At 41.2% G+C, this 22,118-nt stretch overlaps 1 protein-coding gene and 1 pseudogene across 1 annotated transcript in view; both read right to left on the reverse strand.

Annotated features, from left to right (window-relative positions):
* Nucleotides 1–11,530, reverse strand: part of LOC128624350 (receptor-type tyrosine-protein phosphatase mu-like) — a 251,324-nt gene extending 239,794 nt beyond the window's left edge. Inside the window, exon 1 of the mRNA XM_053651932.1 lies at nucleotides 11,121–11,530. Coding sequence (XP_053507907.1) covers nucleotides 11,121–11,193 — 73 coding nt within the window. The 5' untranslated portion in view covers nucleotides 11,194–11,530. The remainder of the gene's footprint in view (nucleotides 1–11,120) is intronic.
* An 8,931-nt stretch (nucleotides 11,531–20,461) lies between these two features.
* Nucleotides 20,462–21,371, reverse strand: LOC128623821 (leucine-rich repeat-containing protein 30-like; annotated as a pseudogene).
* Nucleotides 21,372–22,118: the final 747 nt, after the last annotated feature.

Below are 22,118 nucleotides of genomic sequence, written 5' to 3' on the forward strand. Positions count from 1 at the left end.
CCGGTTGCATCGTTTGTTGAAGTCGTCTTTAGGTATTTTATTTTATTCTCGTCTGGCTCGACAAACGAGTGCCTATTCATCATTCCTCTATGCTGTCTCGCTGTTACTGTTGAGCCACTTAAGACAAAACACATCTGAGTGGGGTGAAGGCGGGAGTGCGGTGGGGGGTGGGGAACACTAGTATTTGAATTATTGGGCAGCTCTAAATGAAGCACTGTTTATCTTTTCCTGCTAGAAAGCAGAATTCGCTTCAACTAAGCGGAGCGGTGCTGACTCTGAGCTCTGGACTGGTAAGATGGCATCACTAGTCAGACCTTCAGCACAAACTGAGGCAGTGTGAATGCAAAGAAAGCAGAATAAGCAGCATCTGGACTCTCTGCATACAGGGATACAGGGCCTGCATCGTGTCACTACAGGGCCTTTTAGTGCAGTTAACACTCTTATGGGGTGCAAACTAGGAATGGACTGTATCAAAAAGATATAGCGCAGGGCTGAACTACAGTGTTCTGATATACTGCATGAGCACTTATCACCGTATAGCCTATATAACCCATATCCATTTCCACATCTAGATCAACTAAATACTGAGCATTTTAAGTGAACAATTGTTGTAGAGCTGTAATACAGTACAAAACATTGCTGACATACAGTATCATGCACTAATGTTCTAGTCCTGTCTCCGTTAATATCCTGTCATTGCTTTGTTATCTGCATGTGTTCACCTGTTCTGTGTTAGCCCTTGATTAGTTTGTTGTGTTGTAGTCTGTTGTGAAGTCTTAACATGCAGTTAGTTACTTTAAATCCAAGCTTTTCTAAATCCAAGTTCTTGATGTTCTTCTTTTATTCCGTGCCCTTGGATTTCGAAATAAATTATGGATTATACTTTGTTTGAAGTTGCCCGTCTGTGGTTTGATCCGCAATGGACTATAACTATTACTCTTGGATTTTTACTCACCCGAGTCCTGCCTCTCACCGTAAGTTCAATTCAACTTAATCTTCAGCCATTTCATTACACTAACTCTCAGAGCTCTTGATGTTTTATTTCTCGAAAATTCCTCTCGTTAGACTAAATACTGATTCTCAGTAATATTTCATTTTGGCAACAATTCTGTCATATCTCTTCAAGTTCAATTATAGGGATGCACTAATCCCTATACTGATCAGTATATCTGTATCTTTTTAATATCAGTGGATCAGATCTGATGCATTTTCTGATTTGATTCACTGCTGTATTTTACACAACTGCATGTATAACGCTGGCTCATAGATGTGAACACAGGACACAGATCGTCATACAGAACACTTCCATCAGACATTATGTTTGATAACTTAGCAACAGAGAATAAGTATTGAATATCAGCCAATACTCATATAAGCACTGACATTAGCATCATATTAGAAATTGAACAAATGGCTCCTACAAGAGTGGCTTTAGATAAACTGGAGACATTAGTACAAAAGCACTACAGTTGTCCAAGTGTCCAGGCATGGTAGGACAGGGCAATGGTACTGGTGTACATTTTATTACATTCAGTGCTGAGATCAGTTTGAAAGGAAAAGGAAACATTTACTTAAATCTTGTGCCTCTTAGACTTTTCTCCTAAGCCAAAGTCCTCAGTAGAGTTTCATCTGAGAGCATAACAAAAACACACTGTGCTCAGGTTTTCTGATAATGATTCTCTTGCAGGTTTAGGACCTGTCTCTGTGACTAGAAGATTGTGAGTTTGTGTTAATGGCACACAGTGCGGTAGATAGATATAGAGTTACTGGGGTGTTATTAACTGCTTCCGGTTGAACGCTGTCATGTTTGTCAGCTGCTGTATGAGTAATTATTATTTGTTTACCGCTTTTATCACTGGTGCTGTTAGTATTACTATTTTATACTGTAGCATTACCTTTTATTTTACTGTGGGAGTCACCGTCGCTTCGTTTTGTCACTAAATAATCATAGCTTATTCTGCTAACTCTTCATTTGACAAGACTGGATTTACACGTTCAGTGTGTGAACCTGGATCACTGGATTTTACTCTCTGTTGCTTAAACTGCTTCACATTTCACCCAGTTGAATTTGAATCAAATTAGTTAAATCATTAACTGGACTACCGCATTGAATGATCTACATGTGTGCTGCTCAGCAGTCTAACCTCACTGCCTCGTTCCACTCCACGATGGCCAGGCTACATCTGAGTAAGTCTCACCTTCTCGCTGTGCTGCTGTGCTCCTGGGTTTCTGTCATGGGTAGCTGGTTTTAACTGTTTTCGTCCGTCAAAAGCTGGTGGGGTTTTTTTTTCTGCTGGGGGCTAACCTGGTATCCATTTAGGCTGTTAAATTCTGCTAATTCGTACTTTGCTGGGAAATAACTGGAAAGCACAGCAAGTTTGGAGCATTTTCCTCTTCCTTGCATTATGGCCACCTGTTACACTGCTGCTGAATTTTTCCACCTGAACTGTATGGCCTGGCTTCCCTCCAACATTTACAAACTGAGTGTTGCATTGGGAATAGCTCGATATACGCGTTATTTTATCACAAACAGACCACTCACATCTCGGCAGTAGGAACCATTTGGAACCTGGATATTCATCATTCCCACATGCGGCGTGATGTGGATTATAGCTCATTAAGGCAATTTCTCAAAAAAGAGTCTGACTGGGCATGTCAATCTATGCTTAATGTCTATGAACGGCAAATTTGTTTTATTAAAACGTGCTCAATGAACAAAAAAGGTGTTGCTGATCTCACAACATGAATAGAGCATGACATTGACTTTATTGGTCTGGCTGAAACCTGGCAACAAACAAATGATTTCTATACTCTTAACCAAGTCTATGTCTCACCCCCACAGTGAATAAACCCCATACAACGCACTACATTTCCATTTCCATTTATGGCATTTGGTAGACGCTCTTATCCAAAGTGACTTACAGCGTACTGGTGGTGGGCATGCGATTCTGTTTTGTGATGACTCTATCCATTTAACAACTCTGGACTTAAGCACCTGTTGCTTGTTTGAGCTTCCTGTCCCCCAAACATGTCACCTGGTTTCATCAACTATCCGAGCTACTGAGAATATTCATGTTCAGACAGCTAAATCTATTATAACTGCTGATTTTCTGAATCCCCTCCAGTGCTTTTTACTCGGCATGCAAATTTTTCCACTCGCACTAAAGGTCATGCTGTTGTGTTCTCACTAGGTACTTCACATCTTATCTATGTTATCACTCACTCAGACATCTAACACACAATAATATCACTTTCTGAAACTGCATTAGTCTTCCAGCCTTAATGAGCATGCTTGAGCAATTTCCCATCCCTGAGACAACAGCAGTGGTCAGTCACTATGATAATATTCTCTTACTCTAAACCAACTAAGTCCCCACAGAATACATGGACAACAATAATATGATATTAATCCGATTAAGACGATACTCTGATTAAGAAACTAGCATGTAAACAGTGATTATTGATGACCTTAATCCGACTAAAGTCATACTCGAAGTAAACACAAATGGAATTAAGGCATGTGGAGTATTCCTGTTTTAGTCGCATTATCGAGGTGTATTACAGACATGTACACACCTTAATCACACTGTTAACGTCGTGTGGGAGTTTTCACCGCATTTTGCAACAGGACACGTACACACACGGCAGTGCTCAACCGTTTAACAAGAGAGCACGGCTGCGTCTGAAACCGCGTACTTACCTACTATATAGTAGGCGAAATACATGTGTTTCGGCTACTATATAGTAGGTAAGTGTGCGGTTTGGGACGCGGCCCACGGCTTCAAGCAGTCGTCTATTTGCACGTATAGCATGACAAATAATTAACTGCACTTGAAGCTTTCGTAAAATTAAAAATGAAACACCCAAAACTGTATACGGTACCATGACGAAGACGAACTGTATGTCGATACATGAAATTCTGGAGGGCACGTCGGACGGTGTGGCGCGGTGACGTAATGACGTGTGCCGTTAATCGATCTATGTTCTATAACATGTAAAATGGGAACACGAAAGGAGTATTCTAAAAGCGACTCAGGTAAACACCTTAATCACAATATTGTCTTATTCAGAATAAGGTCAATAACTAGATTATTGTTATCCATGTAAACGTAGTCAATTATGAAGCCAAGACTGTCTATTATGCAGTGACCAAGGAAAGTCCAGAACTCTTTTTCTTCTATTGTTAAACTGTTGCGACTAGGGGTGTAACGATACACTCTGGTCATGAGTCGATTTGATTCGCAAGACAGGCTTCACCATTTGATTCAGTGCAATTCTCCGAATATTCTGAACAAAATTGTAATGAATAAAAGTAGACTTCTGCTGCCTCTTTCTCGGGCACCGTAGATCGCAGCGGTGTGGGGCTGGTGTCGTCATCTCACAGGTTCTTGCAGGTTCTCCATGAAAGACTGTTGGTGTGTCTCAATCAGCTCTCTAGTGCCCTAGCCAGCTCCATTAAAGAGGTGTATGGTGAAACTTGAGCATAAAACGAGCAAACGTATTACACGTGTGAAACAACCATGATTTGTGTTTAAAACATCTCTATCTGTTATTTTATCAGTAATAATGGTATATTTATATACAGGGATGGAAAAGTCAGTAGTCTGGACACCTTTGAGAAGAACATTTTGTGAGCGTGCAACTTGTTTTTATTCACTGTACAAGCAGGTTCAGCAACAAATGTACTACATACTTCACATCTTAACCTCTGTGGCATGGAGTTTGCTGTACTGTTGTCATTCACTCAGACCTCTAACACACAATAATAGCACTTATTTTAATCACTTAAACTTACATTGGTAAATACTTTAAACTTCCAGCCCAAACACACACACACACACACACACACACACACACACATACAGTATACTGTATATACAAATACACCCACACACCCAGAGCTGTCCATGCACACGCTGAGCTGTCGAGTCTTAACAAGTGTCCAAGTGATGCTCCTGCAAGTTAACAACCTCAACAACAAACTAGACAGCGTGGGTTTTCTGTGCAAGTCTACTTTGCTAATGTAAACCCTAGCTTAGCACTGCTTGGCTGTTTGCTGTGTGTGTGTGTGTGTGTGTGTGTGTGTGTGTGTGTGTGTCGCACAGCTGTATTATATATTATTTAATGCCATTGAAAGTCTACACTCTGCACTTTGATGACTGTTAATGTCACTCACCGAAGGCTGGAGCTTTATTCTCTCCTTTGATTTCATGAAGTCAGAATAAATTGGCCAGCCAGAGCAAGATTCAGTCCAGTGTTGCATATTTACACATGATCTGGAAAATGCCTCGAGTCTGCTAATCAGTGAAGATGGCAAAGAGAGAAAACGCTTAAAAATCACTTCTCATAAATGGTTTGGGTTCACCACATTACACTGGGTAAAAGATCTCGCACACTCACACACACAAACACACACACACACACACACACACACACACACACACACACACAATGGCCCTTATTCATCAAAGTTGCACAGAAATCATCTTAAATTTTGAGTGCCAGGAGTCACACTGAACTGCTCTGCATCTGATTCATGACACTGAAATCAGTGCTGATTTGAGTGAAATCAATTAAACAGCTTCAGCCATCCAGAAAACAAGAGTGCGCCTCCAGTCATTTATTTACAATCATATATTACATTACAACCATATTATATACATCAGAGGGCACACGGTGGCTTAGTGGTTAGCACGTTCACCTCATACCTCCAGGGTCCGGGGTTTGATTCCCACCGTGGCCCTGTGTGTGCGGAGTTTGCATGTTCTCCCCGTGCTGCGGGGGTTTCCTCCCCCAGTCCAAAGACATGCATGGTAGGCTGATTGGCATGTCTAAAGTGTCCGTAGTGTATGAATGGGTGTGTGAGTGTGTATGTGATTGTGCCCTGCGATGGACTGGCACCCTGTCCAGGGTGTACCCCGCCCTGTGCCCGATGTTCCCTGGGATAGGCTCCAGGTTCCCCCGTGACCCTGAAGAAGGAGTAAGCAGTAGAAGATGGATGGATGGATGGATATATACATCAGGGTGGCCAAATCATAACATCATTATCCACCACACTGCGCAGGTCAAAGCTGTGTTTATTGCTGACTCTCATGTTTTGGTTACCTGCAAACATAATTTATTTGGCTAAAAGTGGTAGCTAGCATGATGAATAGTGTATAAACCAGCTGGCTATCTAGACTGAGTAAAACGAACAAGTAAGGGTGTAACAAAACACTCTGGTCATGATTCAGTTTGATTCATGACACTGTGGTCACAATTCGATTCTCAGAAACTTTCAATGACGAAAAATGATGACTGAAAAGACTTTTATTTGTGCATAATAAACAATGCAAAACAAGGTCCGGGGTCCAAGGTAATTACTAGAATGCTGATATCGCACATTTCTACGAGGCACGTCATCATATTTTTGCATCGCGATGCGCCGTGTCACAATGTATAAATTTACGCCCTTACAAACAAGCATATGATTATTATACTCTTGTAACAAAGTTACTAATGCAGTACATGGTAAATAAAGCCAGCATGCTGCTGGCCTATGCTTTGAGCTGCGTTGTTCTGGCTCGCTTTAAATCTTTATTCATTTATAGCAGGAGAGTGATATGGCAGGTTTGTGCTCCAATGTACTTTGCATGGTTTCATCAGCGTTTCCACATTCCTGTGTCATCATCATGCAAGCTAATTATTATGCGTAGTAAAAAACCACACTACCATCAGCAGGGTAGATGTGTGTAGTGCAGCAAGTTGTGGGATTTGGAACAGTTAGTTCACGCTATGGTTACATCACTGACATGGTTAAGTTACCACAGACATCCAAGGCTGGGAATCCAAGAGAGCAAAATTGGACGTGGTCTCTGGATTGAAAACTAGAGACGCGCCGATGTATCGGCCGATAAAGGCTATTTTTCACGCTATCGGCCGATAGTTTAAAAACATCCGATGATCAGGGCCGATTATATCCTGGCATTCAAAAGAGGGCGGGAAAACACATCGATTTCGTGCTGTGTGTAAAGAAGATGTCTCTTGTGTGGAATGACGACAAAACTGCAGTTTGTAATCTCTGTAGGCTCCGCACTCATAAAATTTTACACCGGAAGTGAGCAGCAGTGAAGCGGGAGTTTCAGCGTCGAGTCTGCATCGATTTTTTTCCCCAGCGCTGTTCACGCTGAATTAAAGCACCAGTACACCGCTGAAAGGTCAACGGTCAACGTTAATATGAATTAATAACAATCAATAAGTTAAGAAATCTTACTTTAATCTTCAGAATTGAGTTCATGTGTTAATGTTAATTACAGTGATGTGTTTTCTGTTTATGAGACCAGTTATTGTGAAATAACTTGTTGAAATGGAGAGAATAAAGTTTTTATTTGCATTTCTTTCAGAATTGTGAATTAATTATTTTATTGATTATTATTAATTTAAAAGAAGGCGTAAAAGGCAGAACTATCGGTATCGGCTATCGGTATTGGCCGATATTACTCTGAATGGTTCTCGGCTGAGAAATTTAGTATCAGTGCATCTCTGTTGAAAACATTTTTAAACATAACATAGTATTTGCAAAAGTCAACATGTTGTAGGGATTTGTTTTTGTTTTTTTTCTTTCAGCCAGCTCCAGAGCTCATGCAGAGTAAGAGAATATTATCATCGTGGCTGATCACTGCTGTCATCTCAAACATGTTCATGAAGGCTGGAAGATGAAAGTATTTACTAATGTAAGCTTAAGTGATTAAAATAAGTGATATTATTGTGTGTTAGAGGTCTGAGTGAGTGACAACAGTACAAAATCCAATGCCACAGAGGTTAAGATGTGAAGAACATAGTGCATTTTTGCTGAACCTACTTGTCCAGTGAATAAAAACAAGTAGCACGCTCACAAAATGTTCCAGACTACTGACTTTTCCATCCCTGTATATAAATGTATCATTATTACTGATAAAATAACAGATAGAGATGTCTTAAACACAAATGGTTGTTTCACACGTGCAAAATGTTTCCTCTTTTTATGCTCAAGTTTCATCATACACCTCTTTAATGGAAAAGGTCGACGTGAACACGTGTCACACTCGTGTTGAAGATCATGACGGGTCTTAAACGGTCCTCGTCATTTCAGATCTTTTCAAAAGTAATCAATTCATCTCAGTTAATCAGACTTTCAAATATGAACTCATCGGCTCATTCGTTAAAAGCAGGAGCGCTACACTGTTCAGAAGTCAGTATTCTGTATGACAGAAGTGCGTATATGAAATTTAAGATAATATAATCATCAGATCCAGATATATACGTCATCAATATGCACAGCATTAAATGTTGTCAGAAACTGTGTGAAAGTGTAACATCAAACCACTCAGGCAAAGTGTAACTCTAAAGTGTGATTTCTCCAATAACGTTCTCGAAGGTTTCTTATATGCCTGCATTATAAAAGATGTGCTCCAAAACGCACTTGTACACTCTTCTCAAGCGCTTATAGAGGATGCAGCAGTTTTATTTAAAAGGAGCAGTGAAGGTGATATCTGATCATCTGGAATCACAAACATTTATAAATTCTTACTTTATTACAATAGTATATCTGAATTAACAGAAGTCGAAACTCAATTAGGTGATTTTATTGTTAGTTAATGTACAGTAAATGCCAAAACAGCACAATTTTTTGTGGAAACTATTTGATATTTTGTCATGAGTAAACGCTACATTAATGCTGGTACCATTTTAATGATGTAGGCTATAGAGAAAAACTTGTGTAGCACTGATGGGGTTTTTACTTATTTTGTTAATATGAAGTTGGCTTTTTTTTTTACACCTCCCCAATACATCCAACAAGTAACGTATTAACTGTTGATCTCCAGCATAAACAGCTGCTTAGTTGACCAGACAAATATCAAGTTATTTTGTACAGGTAAATTTTTTTTTAATCATATATATATATATATATATAAATATATATATATATATAAGTTCTCAGATCTATATCCTTTCAGCATTTTATCCTACACAGCAAATATGAGTGAGCCATGCTGCCCCCTTCAGGTCAATAACAGAAACTGCAACCGCACGAGAAATCTCAGAATTTCAAACCACCACAAATTACACACTTTCCTCAAAAGCTGATACTTTCATATATATATATATATATATATATATATATTACTTAACTCAACACTTGTGTGTGTATATATATATATATATATATATATATATATATATATATATATATATATAAATAAAATCATTCCATCCAGTGAAAGCATGCCATAACATGTTTACTGATAAAAGTGATGCATTCGTCAAAAGAAGAAATCTACAGTTGGCATACGCAGTACCTCCTAAGGGATGGAAAGAAAAGTAGCGTATATGCACATTGATAATATCAGAACAGGTGGCGGTGTGAGTAATACTCACTAAATATGGCATCAGAAAACAAAAAAGTTTCCAGCTGGCGAATATTAACCATGCGCATGGCAAAATATTCCCTACAGTGGCAACATATTACACCAAGCAAGTTAATTCACCACTGTAGCTGGAGCTGGCTGTAAATTCACCTCTGTGCCTCATTTGACTGTTTTTTTCTAGTTTAATGTGCACATTTTAAAACGTGAAAATGAAAGGGGTAATATTTAGCTGAGGCGTTCGGGGAAATCTGTGAATGTGCAGCACGGAGTGACTCCAACAACACAACAAGGAAACACTGATGTCTTGTTCATCATGCCTGTATGAAAAAAAAAACAACAACGTATGCTCAAATGAGATAAATTAGCCACTTCTGTGTCATTTCAGGATAAATGTGAGCGCACACGCCATTCATTTCTCCGATTTTTCCAATATATCATGAGATGCGGTGCATTAGTCGGAGCAGGGCAGCTTGCCATGCGAAGTCTATAAAGACGTATGACGTCTTTTGGTTACAGCTTTTCCGTCTTCCATCGTTTATTGTATTCGTTTCCTCTTGCGCTCACTTCGCTTCGACTTCTATCCACCGAAATGCATCCAACCTAAGATGATTGTCACGCTGACTAAAAGAAGGCGTCTATTCAGTTCAGTGTTTGCAAAACAAAGCGAACGACATGCTCCATAACCGTAATGAGCGTGGCAGTGATGAAGTGCTAAGGTCAAGTGCCACTTGTTAATCGCAACCCTGCTGAGGGTGACACAACCGCCAGACTATCACACAGCGCTGAGAACAACTCAGGAAGTGAGGGGCGAAGAGAAAGCTCATCAAAATATAACACACTGCCGCCTGAGGGCTTCTTCCGACCATTAAGCAGTCGATGCTTCAGCTCGATGATTCGATATAAACAAATCGGCAGTAACATGTTTAATGAGTTGGGGAACATCAATAACATTCCATGTACATTGTAAAATCTTTGAGTGCAATTAACACATACGGTGTTGGTATGGTGTTCACTTATAACGTTCAACATGTCTTCCTTTGTTTTAATGAGTTCATTCAACACTCTAGGGGTTCTTATGAAAGAAACAAACAGTGCCAAAAGTGTGTGTTTTTTTCTGCACAAACAGGTAGGTGCTTTAAGCTGAGTTATAGTTCACTACAGCTGGCTTCAGGGCACCATATTAAACCAAACACGCCTGGTGGAGGATTCCCCGGGAGCTGTTTTCAAATAAAGGCTTTTTTTCTTTTCTTGTCTTTCTTTTTTTTTTTTTTTTTTTGTTCATACCACAACGTTTCTAAAACAGTTCTCAGAACTTGTAATTACTGAACCACCACGTCTACAGCAGCTCGGTGGCGGTTTGAGAGCTTCAGCATCTCCTGAAACTTCATGCTGGAAATAAAAGTAGCCTCCTGCCTTCAACTGTGTGAGGAATAAACACACATTAGCTACATTAGCGAGCCTCTACCCCCAAACAAACCCCCAGTGTGTGTGTGTGTGTGTGTGTGTGTGTGAGAGAGAGAGAGAGAGAGAGAGAGAGAAAGAGAGAGACTGGGCTAATATAAGCATGGTTAATGATTTTACGTGAAATATTTTCAGCTCATGTCCTTTCAAGTTTCTGAGAGATATTTCTCAGATAACAGTCCCGGCTCTGAGGCGAGTGAATAAAGCTAAAGCGGACACCACACACACTTTCTCACACTGACCCTTTCAAAATCCGGTTAGAACTAGTCTTACCTTTGTACACCTGTCCGCGTGCCGACACCAGGAGCCCGACCGCGGTGACGAGCCAAGTTAAAACTTTATCCATGTCCTCAGTTTTCGGCGTGTGTCGACCCCCGCGGCCGTGAGGTAACAACGCCAAACTGTGGGCAAACGTCCGTTTTCTTCTGGAGTCGCCTCAGTCGTTGAAGTCCTCGGACCGTTTTCCCTTCTCTCAGTCTCCTTCTCCCGGACTCGCTCTGACTTCTCTTAGGTCTCTTCTCTTCCAGGAGGAGCGTGAAGAGTCTCTCTCTCTCTCTGTCTCTCTCTCTCTCTCTCTCCGGTAGAGGGTGGTGTTGGAGCTCTCGCGCTTCGACCGTTATGTGTCTGAGTAGTGGATGAGGAGCGCGTGGAACAGAGAGGAGAGAGAGAGGCACGCGCGCTACTGCGCGAGCAGCCAAACGGTTAGTGAAAGAGCGCGCGCGCGCGCGGGGCCTGTCTCCTCCCACTGTGGAGTTGGGACCCACAAAACAGGACTAACCATCAGTAATTGATTAAACACAGCAAAATCCCAAGGGTTTCATTAATATCTACAATGTAAATGAATTCAAGCTTCCCATTCACTAAGCAACAGTGTTCAATTAACCACACACACACACACGCACACACACGCTGGGTTGTCAGCTTGTGCATGCTCAAAAAGTCGCAAAATAATGTCATACATTTATTTGCATATACACTGGATTGCATATCAAAACATGAAGAAGGAAGATTTTCTAAAGATACTCACTTTTAGTAACTGCTTCATCAAAAAAATGATAATAAATCAGGGTCATGGTGGATCTAGAGTCTATCCCAGGATCCCAGGGTGTGAGAAGGTTATACAGGCTGGATGGGATGCCAGTTCATCGTGAGTATCACACACACACACACACACACACACACACACACACACACACACACACTCACATCTTGGGGGAATTTAGCATAATAAATCCACCTACCAGCAGGTTTTTGGCAGGTGGGAGGAAACCAGAGAACCCTGAGGAACGCAGGACGCAGGAAGAAGAGGAGCAGGAATTACACACAGACATTAACCCTCTTTCAAGTTCACCTTCAAACCAGGAACCCTGGGGCTGTGAGGCAACATCTATGCACTGCACCACCATGGCACCTCCTGGATTACTGCATGACATGCTTGCTTGGTTCAGGCCATGCCTGTAGCTTAGGATGCACATTAAAGGAATACTTCAGAAAAAAATTCACTCCCTTACACCAAGTGTAGTCAACATGTGTCCTGTCTGAAAAGTTTGCTTCTTCAGTTTTAAGGAACAAATAATGGAAGTATACTGTATGTCATGGATATGTTGGCTGATCAACTAAAGGGGGAAATTGTGTTTTTTTTTGTTGTTGTTTGCATCAAACTATTCTTTTCGTCCACACTATGGACAATTTGGAGGGAGAACATGTAAACTCTGTGCACACAAGGCGGCGGCGGGATTCAAACGTGCAAACATGGGAGGCAAATGGACAAATGTGCTAACCGCTATTTGTTTAACAGATAGTGAAAAATATATATGATCTGACCTACAAAAAAAGAATGTCAATTTTACTGTATGTCACATGCTTGAAAATGGTGAATAATGAATATTTGTGTTTACAGAGGAAAACACCGCATTCCCAAGTCAACCAGCTTTTCCTTGCACTATATGTATTATGTGTATTATATATGCTAAGTATATTACACAATTCCTTGCAATATACTTATTATATATTTTTTATTAATTGTCTTATACCCTGATACTAACTTTACAGAGTCAAGTTTCAATTTGTGCTAGAGCAGCATGTGTTTATTTAGAATTTTCATTGACAAATTCTTTGTCTGTCAATTCATGCAATGGCCTTTACACTCTCAGAAAATGGTACTAACTGTATTGTCAAAGATACAAAGGTAGTCCTTAAGGTTAATTATATACGTTAAGCTACGGTGATCCTTAAGGTTCATTATATATGTTAAACAACGGTGGTCCTTAAGGTTCATTATATACGTTAAACAGTTGTAGTCCTTAAGGTTCATTATATACGTTAAACAGTTGTAGTCCTTAAGGTTCATTATATACGTTAAACAGTGGTAGACAGGGTTCCAAGTAGGTGCTTTTAAGGAAACTAAACTAAGCCCTTAACTATCTTAAAACCCCAACCCTGGAGGTGCGAAGTAAACATGAACAGTGTACCTAATGTAATTTTGTTCTTTAAGGTTTGATATTTGCTAAGCTGCTGCTTGATTTTCTAAATCCAACAGTAGTACTTAAGATGTACATTATAGACCATTTAGACAACAGTTAGTACTAGTCTTTTAATTTGATTGGTCGAATGGCGTTCCAAGAGTGCCACATTGGGACGTGAGTGTGTCACTCCGCTCATCTGTGTTTGGCATGTAAAATTCATTTCCTAGTTCAAAACTGTTACGACACTAGTGTTAGCAACATCATCAGTGGACATGGCAAACGTTAATCTTCAGGAATATAACTTTTGACTTACAGTATGAAAGCTCACAAAATGAAGATGAAAAGGAAAAAGGGACGCCAATTTCACTGAAAGCACCTTTAACCGTAATGTACAAATCAGTGTGAGCTAGCTAGCCAGCTAACCGACGTGATATAAAGTGAGAGTGGCTTCTTCGAGATCTATTTGCACTAGCGGAGCAAAAACGGACAGAACATTTTCATTTCTTGTTTAGAGAACTGTTGTATAAGAGAAACATCTCACAATCAAGAGTGTAGTAATACAGAATAGCGGCACGGCTGTGATTCGACGTAGGCACAAGCCCACTTAAATAACAAATCATAAGCAGCAGGCTTGAAACTCAAATAAATTACACAGAGGCTTTTTCCATGCAAGATTGCTTGGGTTGGATAAGGTTAGAAAGTGGAGACAAGATGGTTTCTGAGGACTGTTGTTCCTAATGTGTATTCGGAACAAAACTATTATTGGATTAGCTTGCAATTACCTACTCCATAAGTCACAGGCATTATTGTGTTTTTCCTAAACTGTCATTTAACAGACAATGAGGGCAACTTCCATTTTACAATACAGAAAATAGGTCTACACATGAGCACTGAACTAGAACTAGTTTTCTGGCAGACAGTTGGCTGATTAAAACCACACTCAAGACCCTGAACTCATTTGCAATCGTGCAACAATATAGCATGAAGTTGAATTTAAAGAAAAAAATAAAATAAATAAATAAATAACACCCACTGACAGCTTGGCAAAACAGATATGTGGGTCACACAGGAATTAATTTGTGGTTTGGATTGAAATAAATTGGTTGTTTTGTGCCCCGAAAGTCTTGGGCAATGCACTCTCTGTGTCTGTGGTTTTATATTTTGGCACGATAAGACTTGACCACTGAAAAATGACCTTGGAATGAAACATCAACACAGACTAACACACTCCGCACACACACACACACACACACACACACACACACACACACACACACACACAAGAATCCAGACTCAGAGTACAAACACTATACATTAGTTTGATTGCATGCTTAAGATATCTTCTGCTAATTAGCCTTTTCTGGGCTAGCACACGCTCCCCCTCTCTGACCTCGCCAAAGGGTCTAAGCATCATTACTTGATTAGCTGATTGGTGGCCATGTTTGATATTTGTTATCATGCAGTGCTGATTACTGCAAATAACAGGCCTGACCTTTGCAAGGATGTGTTTTCAGAGTACAGCGTTAGCAAACCGTACGCAAGACAGACAAAGGCATATGGGAGTAAACAGCATCTCCATGACAATGCAGCCAGAAGAGTTTGACGTCCTTTATGCATTTTTTATTGTTTTTAAAATTCAGGGTGAAAGCAAAAGGGTCATTTTTAAGTGCATAAACATGCCTAAAATATCTTACACCAAATACATCTGGGTTTTTCAAGTATAAGCAATTTGAATAATACATTTAATGAATGCTGAATTTAAATTCTATCAGTATCAGCATATAGGGGTCATTTGAGGTCATTTGGGCATGCTGATTATAGGTGTGTTTATTACAATAATGGCCGTGGTATATCATGATGTGGTGTAGTAACAGCATCTTTCCCATAGAGGGAATTATTGTGCTCTAACCACAGAAGGAGGAATAAAAAGAGGTAAAATAAAATCGCACTTGCAGCACTCTTTTATGTTATAACTCCAGTATATGACTATATCACAGCTGATAATTATGTTTATACTGAAAATGAATGTGGTCTACTTTTAAGCCATAATATGCTCAAATGCACCAATTGTACTGTCATGAAATAAAGCCATCAAACAGAAATCATGCAGCACTTCTATTCCGTAATAGGGTTTGAATTAGACTGTGACGATAAGATATGAGTGGTTAATATTATTTTTCAACCTTCACATGAATGGTGATGTGCAGTAATCATGCACTTTGTGAGAAGGTTATGGAGTGAAGGTTATGGATAAGCATTCCTTTTTGTCTGTTAAGTCATTGACACTGATGTATAGTGCTGAATATAATAGGTTAGTTCCAATTTCAAGTTAAACGGTCACTGCGCTCTCATTGTGATTTAGTTTGTGAAACTGTAGAAATTGTCACATCCAGATACAACAAGAATTATCCTGCTAACAGAACAACATTTTTAACAGTAACATATTGTTTTCCGTAGATGGGTGACATGGTGGTGCACCGGGTAGTACTATCCTGCAAATCCAGGATCACTGGTTTGATCCTGAGCTCTGAGCCTGTTCTCCAGTTTCCTCCTACCTCCCTAGTGCATGTGTGTCCCATCCAGGTTGTATTCCCAACTCAGTCCCAGTACTCCCAGGATAGGCTCCAGATCCACCAGGACCCCCACAGGAAGACGAAAAACCAATACTCTATCATTTCAAATGAAGGCTAGTCTATGACATTGCAAAAATGTGATGCTCACTCAATATTATTTTATTATAGTATATTATACTAGAAATGTTGCATTTCTACAACTAAAAATGTAGAATGTTGCAGCAAGCTTGAAGAAACATGTATAGCTGTATAGAAGACGTGGAAAATCTTATCAGGTTGGGTATTCTAGGGAACAAAATGTCCTACAACCGCATTGTTTTGCTTGTATCAATTTCTTTTAGCTGATATAGACATGTAATACACAACAATAGATGAGCAACATAATGTCTAGCGTTAAAAAGCCTGCAGTAGCATAGTAATGAAGAGTCTCCCCATACTGTGATTACCTCTGTGATTAACAAATAAATGAATATTTAAATTGCATGAAGAAACAGATTAAAAAACTAAAAAAAATATTTTTTGTTTAATTATGCAAGGTCATAAAATGACCTCTTTGATATAACATTTTTGTTGTCTGCTGTACATAAATAGAGATGAGTATTATCTATTGTTCCTCTTGAAATAATTTAATTAGCCTTTGGATTCAAAGAGAGGCGTGACAGCACTGACTTGGGTAATGGAGTGGAACTTTAATCAAATTTTAATCCCACTAAAACTTCCCAACGCCCCCAAACTATCTTTCTCCCACCAGCCCTATAGTTTCCATTTGCCTTGAATGATCACAGTGAGCCGTGTGTGTGTGTGTGTGTGTGTGTGTGTTGGGGGTGACTGCATGGCTGCTTATGAGAGTTTACATATTTATATATGAATATTTGTTGTGTTGACCGCATGTTTGCATCTTCCCCAAGAATGCATTTTTCATACAAGTGTAGATTTCTCTCAGCATTTTGAAAGAGCCAAAATATTTCGCTATGGTGATGCAGATTAAAGAAATATTCAACCATCTACTGTATATAGTGCATCTGTAACCATTTCCATGGACAAGAAGATTGACGAGTTCCCCAGTAATGAGAAAAGTACATAAAACCTCTTACGTGAAACTCACTTAATAACGGAGGTCTCAAAAAGGTTAATGTGGGTTTTCTGTTCTTTTCTAATTCTTGATATTCTTGCCCATGATAATCACACTTGTGCTACATGTAAGCTGGATAAAAGATACCATTGAAAGACTGCTGGAATATTTCTGGACTGGAATAGAGATGCTACTCTTGTGACCCAGGTTGACAACAGGACAACAGGACAACACACACTATGGTTATACATCATTCATTAACAGCGTTGAGTGTTTCTGTCTCAACGTAACCATCACAGCTTACCACAGGCATTTATAAAGAAAGACAATGTTTTCAGAAAGACATTTTTGGTACACAAGAAATAAGAAGTAAAAATGCATGATAGATAATTCAAATATGGCACAGTGGTTTTGCAGAATGTTTATATGTCGGATAAGTAAAATGGCAAACTGACTCCCAGCTGTTTAAAGCTTATTTTCATTTTCATAATTACTAGCTTATTAAATGGTTGTCCTTGAAAAGGACACAGAAACAATAAATGTGCCTAATGTTGAACAGCAGATTTCTTTGGAGTTCATGCTTCATAGTTCTTAGTGCACTGCAGGGTTCTTGAGCATTGGACTGAGTGATCTATGTACTGGGTGGACCTTGGATTTTCGGCTTGGTTGTCCTTAAGCATTGTTCTTGCTAGTCCTTGCACATTGAGCAAGTGAATAAAATTGATTTAATGCACCTGTAACACTGGTGTGGATTGAAATATTTGTTAAAATGTAAGTCTCCCATAAGCCTCAGTAAATACGTCAGGGACATGTCCAGAGGACAACATAACACCTCATAATTAGTGAATTAAATACTCAAACAGTATACACTGATAAACCATATGAGTAAAGGTAATATAAATATATAAATCAGGGGTGACCAAGTCTTATCCGAAAAGGGCAGGTGTGAGTGCAGGTTTTCATTCCAACCAAGCAGAAACCACACCTGAATATATTGAAAGCTAAGCTCATCTGACTAAACAGGTGGCATCAGGTGTGGCTTGATTGGAGTGAAAACCTGCACCCACACTGGCCCTTTGTAGATAAGTTTGGACACCCCTGAACCCCTTATATAAATCATTAAGTACTTTTAAAGCTCTGCAGTGAATAAGACAATAAACAACTATTTTTTTGCTGTATGAGAGAATACTGTATTAGAACTTCAAACATACATAATGGTTTTCTAAAACCAGTTACAACTACTGGCACTAGAGGAGTACTGGCACTCTTTTTTCTTTTTTTAAAGTTCAAGCACTGGTTCAGCCAAATGATGTGCATCAGCAGGAAATAATATTTTACATTAGCGTTACACTTTAAGCCACAGTGTCACGTTTCGTGACGTGAGGAAGTTCAGATGGATGCAAGCGCAGGATAATTTTATTTAAGAGAGAGACAGGCAGACTAATCCAAAACGTGATTCAAAAACGTAATCCAAAAACAGGCAAAAGGTCAGGCGATCGGCAATCAGTCATACACTAGGCAAAGCAGGAATCAAGGTCGTGGTCACGGGATACAGGGTCGATAAACCAAACGAGAAACATGAACTATGACAGGGAACTGCGAGCGGATAACCCAGTGTGAACTAAATCTAATGATTAACTCTAACAAGGACTCTAACATGGATCTAAACTATGACAAGGACTGACTATGACTATGACTATGAACTACAATACAATCTATTCTAATCTAATCTACTATCTAACTCAATATTCCACGTCGTGTGCTGGGAGGCATGCGGTATATATGATGACATGATCAGTGTCGTAAATGTTCACAGCCGAGGGCGATTCAGACACACGTGAAAATCCCAGCCAATGAGAGAACAGGGAGGAGACATGACAGAAACATAAACAAACACACGTGTGTCACTACTGTCGACAACTACTGTCAACAACGGAAAAGCAGGTGCTCGCGCATTCGTGCCTAGAGCACGCTGCTTCAAGGGGAAATCGTGACAGAACCCCCACCAAGGGCACACCTCCCGGAGTGCCATGAAACATCCAACTCCATTGGCGGCCCCGGCCCCCTGGGCAGAATGTCCCAAGCAGAACCAGGAAACCGCACAGCATTCTTGGTGAAACAAAAAATCAGAGTGACGTAAACGGCAGAGCAGGGAAGCAGAGCGATGTCCTCGTCGGAGCAGGAAAGCAGAGCGACGTCCTCGGCGGAGCATGAAAGCACAGCGACGTTCACAGCAGAGCAGGAAAGCATAGTGACGTCCGGGGCGGAAGAGGAAAGCGGAGCGACGTCCCCGACGAAACAGGAAGGCAGAGCGATGACCACAGCCGAGCAGGCAGGCCAAGCGAAGTCCTCGGCAGAGCAGGGAAACAGAGTGCTGTACTCAGCAGTGCAGGAAAGCGAAGCGAGGTCCCCTGCGAGGCCAGGGAGAGGAGCGTGGGTCTCCGTGAGGCCAGGGAGAGGAGCGTGGGTCTCCGCGAGGCCAAAGGGAGGAACGAAGCTCTCTGTGAAGCAGGAGGAGGGAACAAAGTCCTCCATGGAGCAGAAAGGGGGAGTGACACACGGCGAGCAGCAACGAAGAGGAACGACGTCTTCAGCGGAACATAGAGGCAGAGCAACGTCCTCTGCGAAGCAGGATGGCATAGAGACGACCTCGGCCGAGCAGGAAGGCAGAGCGACGACCTCAGCCGAGCAGGGAAACAGAGCGCCGTACCCAGTGGTGCAGGAGTGCTGAGCGACGCTCTTGGCTGAACAGGAGTGCCGAGCAGCGTCCTCAGCAGAGTGGGCAGGCCGAACGAGATCCATTACAGGGGAGGGAGGGTGGGAGATGACCTCATAAGGGGGCACTGAGGTCACCAGGTTAACCTCAGTCTGGAGTTCTGGAGCTGAGACCTACTTGTAGGCCTCAGGCTGGGGCTCTGAGGTGAACCTCGGGCTTGAGCAGATCTTGGTCGGCCGTGTCGGTAGACTTGGGCTTGAGCGGAGCTCGGGAAGCTGGGTCAGTAGTCTTGGGCTTGAGCTGAGCTTGGTCGGCCGTGTCAGTAGACTTGGGCTTGAGCTGAGCTTGGTCGGCCGTGTCGGTAGACTTGGGCATGGGCAGAACTTGGTCGGCCGTGTCGGCAGACTTGGGCGTGAGCAGAACTTGGTCGGTCATGTCGGTAGACTTGGGCGTGGGCAGAACTTGGTCAGCCGTGTCGGTAGACTTGGGCTTGGGCAGAGCTTGGTCGGCCGTGTCAGTAGACTTGGACATGAGCGGAACTTGGTCGGCCGGGTCAGCAGGCTTGGACATGAATGGAACACAGACACACGTGAAAATCCCAGCCAATGACAGAACAGGGAGGAGACATGACAGAAACATAAACAAACACATGTGTCCAAATGTCACTACTGTCAACAACGGAAATACAGGTGCTCGCGCATTCGCGCTTAGAGCACGCTGCTTCAAGGGGAAATTGTGACAGACAAGTTCACAACCCTGGTTCTGGAGTAACTTCTGTGATGCACATTTTAGTGTTTTCTGAGCTCTGAAAAAACCTGCTTCAAATAGATGATTAACCATTCTTCCACAACTGAAATGGGTGTGTTAGAGCAGGGGGAAAAATTAAATGTCTTAGACAGTGGATACTCAAGGACTAATGTTGGCAACCTGTACTTTAAGGTAAAGGTTTTGGCAGTTAGAGTCATCAATTCTCGGGCAGGTTTGAGGTAGCTATACAAAGCTCCCTGTAGCACTTCTTGTAGTGGTTTCAAGTGTGGGTTATGAACTATATGTAGTCTCTTATCAGGTGGATGACATGCCAACCTTTTGAGGTTCTTGAGCATGTGCATTTCTACTGCAGATCATTGAAATCCACATTGAGGAGCTCCAGGTCAGTCTGGGGTAGTGTGTGGATGTGGTTGCCTTCCACTATCAGAATCTTGAGGTTTGCTAGTTCCTGGATCTGGTTGGCAATGTTCTACAGGATGTTCATGGCTTCATGGCATAGATGCAAGTGGGGACATGTGACATATGGTTGTGACTCAGGTTTAACTTGGCCAGCTTGTGCATGGAGACCAGGCTGCCTGGGAGACCTGTCAGCTGGTTATTGGCAAGGCTGAGCACCTTGAGTTTTTCACCTTGAGGCAATTGCAGTAGGAAAACAGTACCTTTAAGTTCGGGAGGAGCCCAATCTCAGGAGGAAGTCTCTCCAACTCATTCCCCCATATGTTGAGCACCACAAGGTTCTTCAGATTTCCTTGGCTAGAAGGTAGCAAGTATAGATAGTTAAGAGACAAATTGAGCTTGACCAACTCATGGGAAGGCGCTCTGCATAAGACAGGTTCTCTTCACAGCTGCCTTTGCAACACTTCAGGCATTTCTCATCATCAGATTTATTGTTTTTAGAGGGCCATGGTCCCCAGACCCTTGGAGCAACATCGCGATAAGATTGCTGCTGAGTTATCTTTTGCCTTAGAAGAAACATTGAAGATACGATTTCCCTAAAGAATGTACAGATTTGTTCACAGGTTTTTCAGTAGTAGGCTGAAGTTTCTTCAATTTGAGACACTTTTCCAGACATAGTCAGTGATGCCTCTGTTGTGTAAAAAAAATGTAACTGTGAAACATTTATGAGGAATTCAGCTAAACATTTCTATGAAAAGCTGAAGGCATGTAGCTTACCTGAGAGAGCTGAGCAGCTTTCATTTTTTCAGCCTAAGGGCTTTTCGGGCTTCACGGAAGTTGAGAATATGGTTCATTTTCAATATCAATTGTGCCAATGTGAACTCAGGAAACTTTTCTTCCCCCTCAGGCCAAGCATAGCTGTGCAGATGTGAATGAGTTGGAGTGCTTCGTTGTCCTGATGAAGCTTTCTTGTGTCTCTGTCGACTCAGATGAGGCAGAATAACTCTCTCACTTGCTCTTTCTCTCTTAGCAGCTGTCATTGTCACTATAGCTTAGAGCTAACCAGTCCCTCAGCCAGGGCCGCTTAGTATCATAAGACACCCAGACACTAAATCACTTGCCATGCACTCCCAGCACAGACACACACACACACACACATATATACACACACATATATATACACTCTTACAATTCTAATTTTGTTAGGTGTTAGGTATTTTGCAACAGATCATACCTAAATAATACTACGCTTACAACTAACACTAAACTTATCATTCACCA

Source organism: Ictalurus furcatus, chromosome 20 (assembly GCF_023375685.1).
Source record: "Ictalurus furcatus strain D&B chromosome 20, Billie_1.0, whole genome shotgun sequence".
NCBI classification, from domain to species: domain Eukaryota; kingdom Metazoa; phylum Chordata; class Actinopteri; order Siluriformes; family Ictaluridae; genus Ictalurus; species Ictalurus furcatus.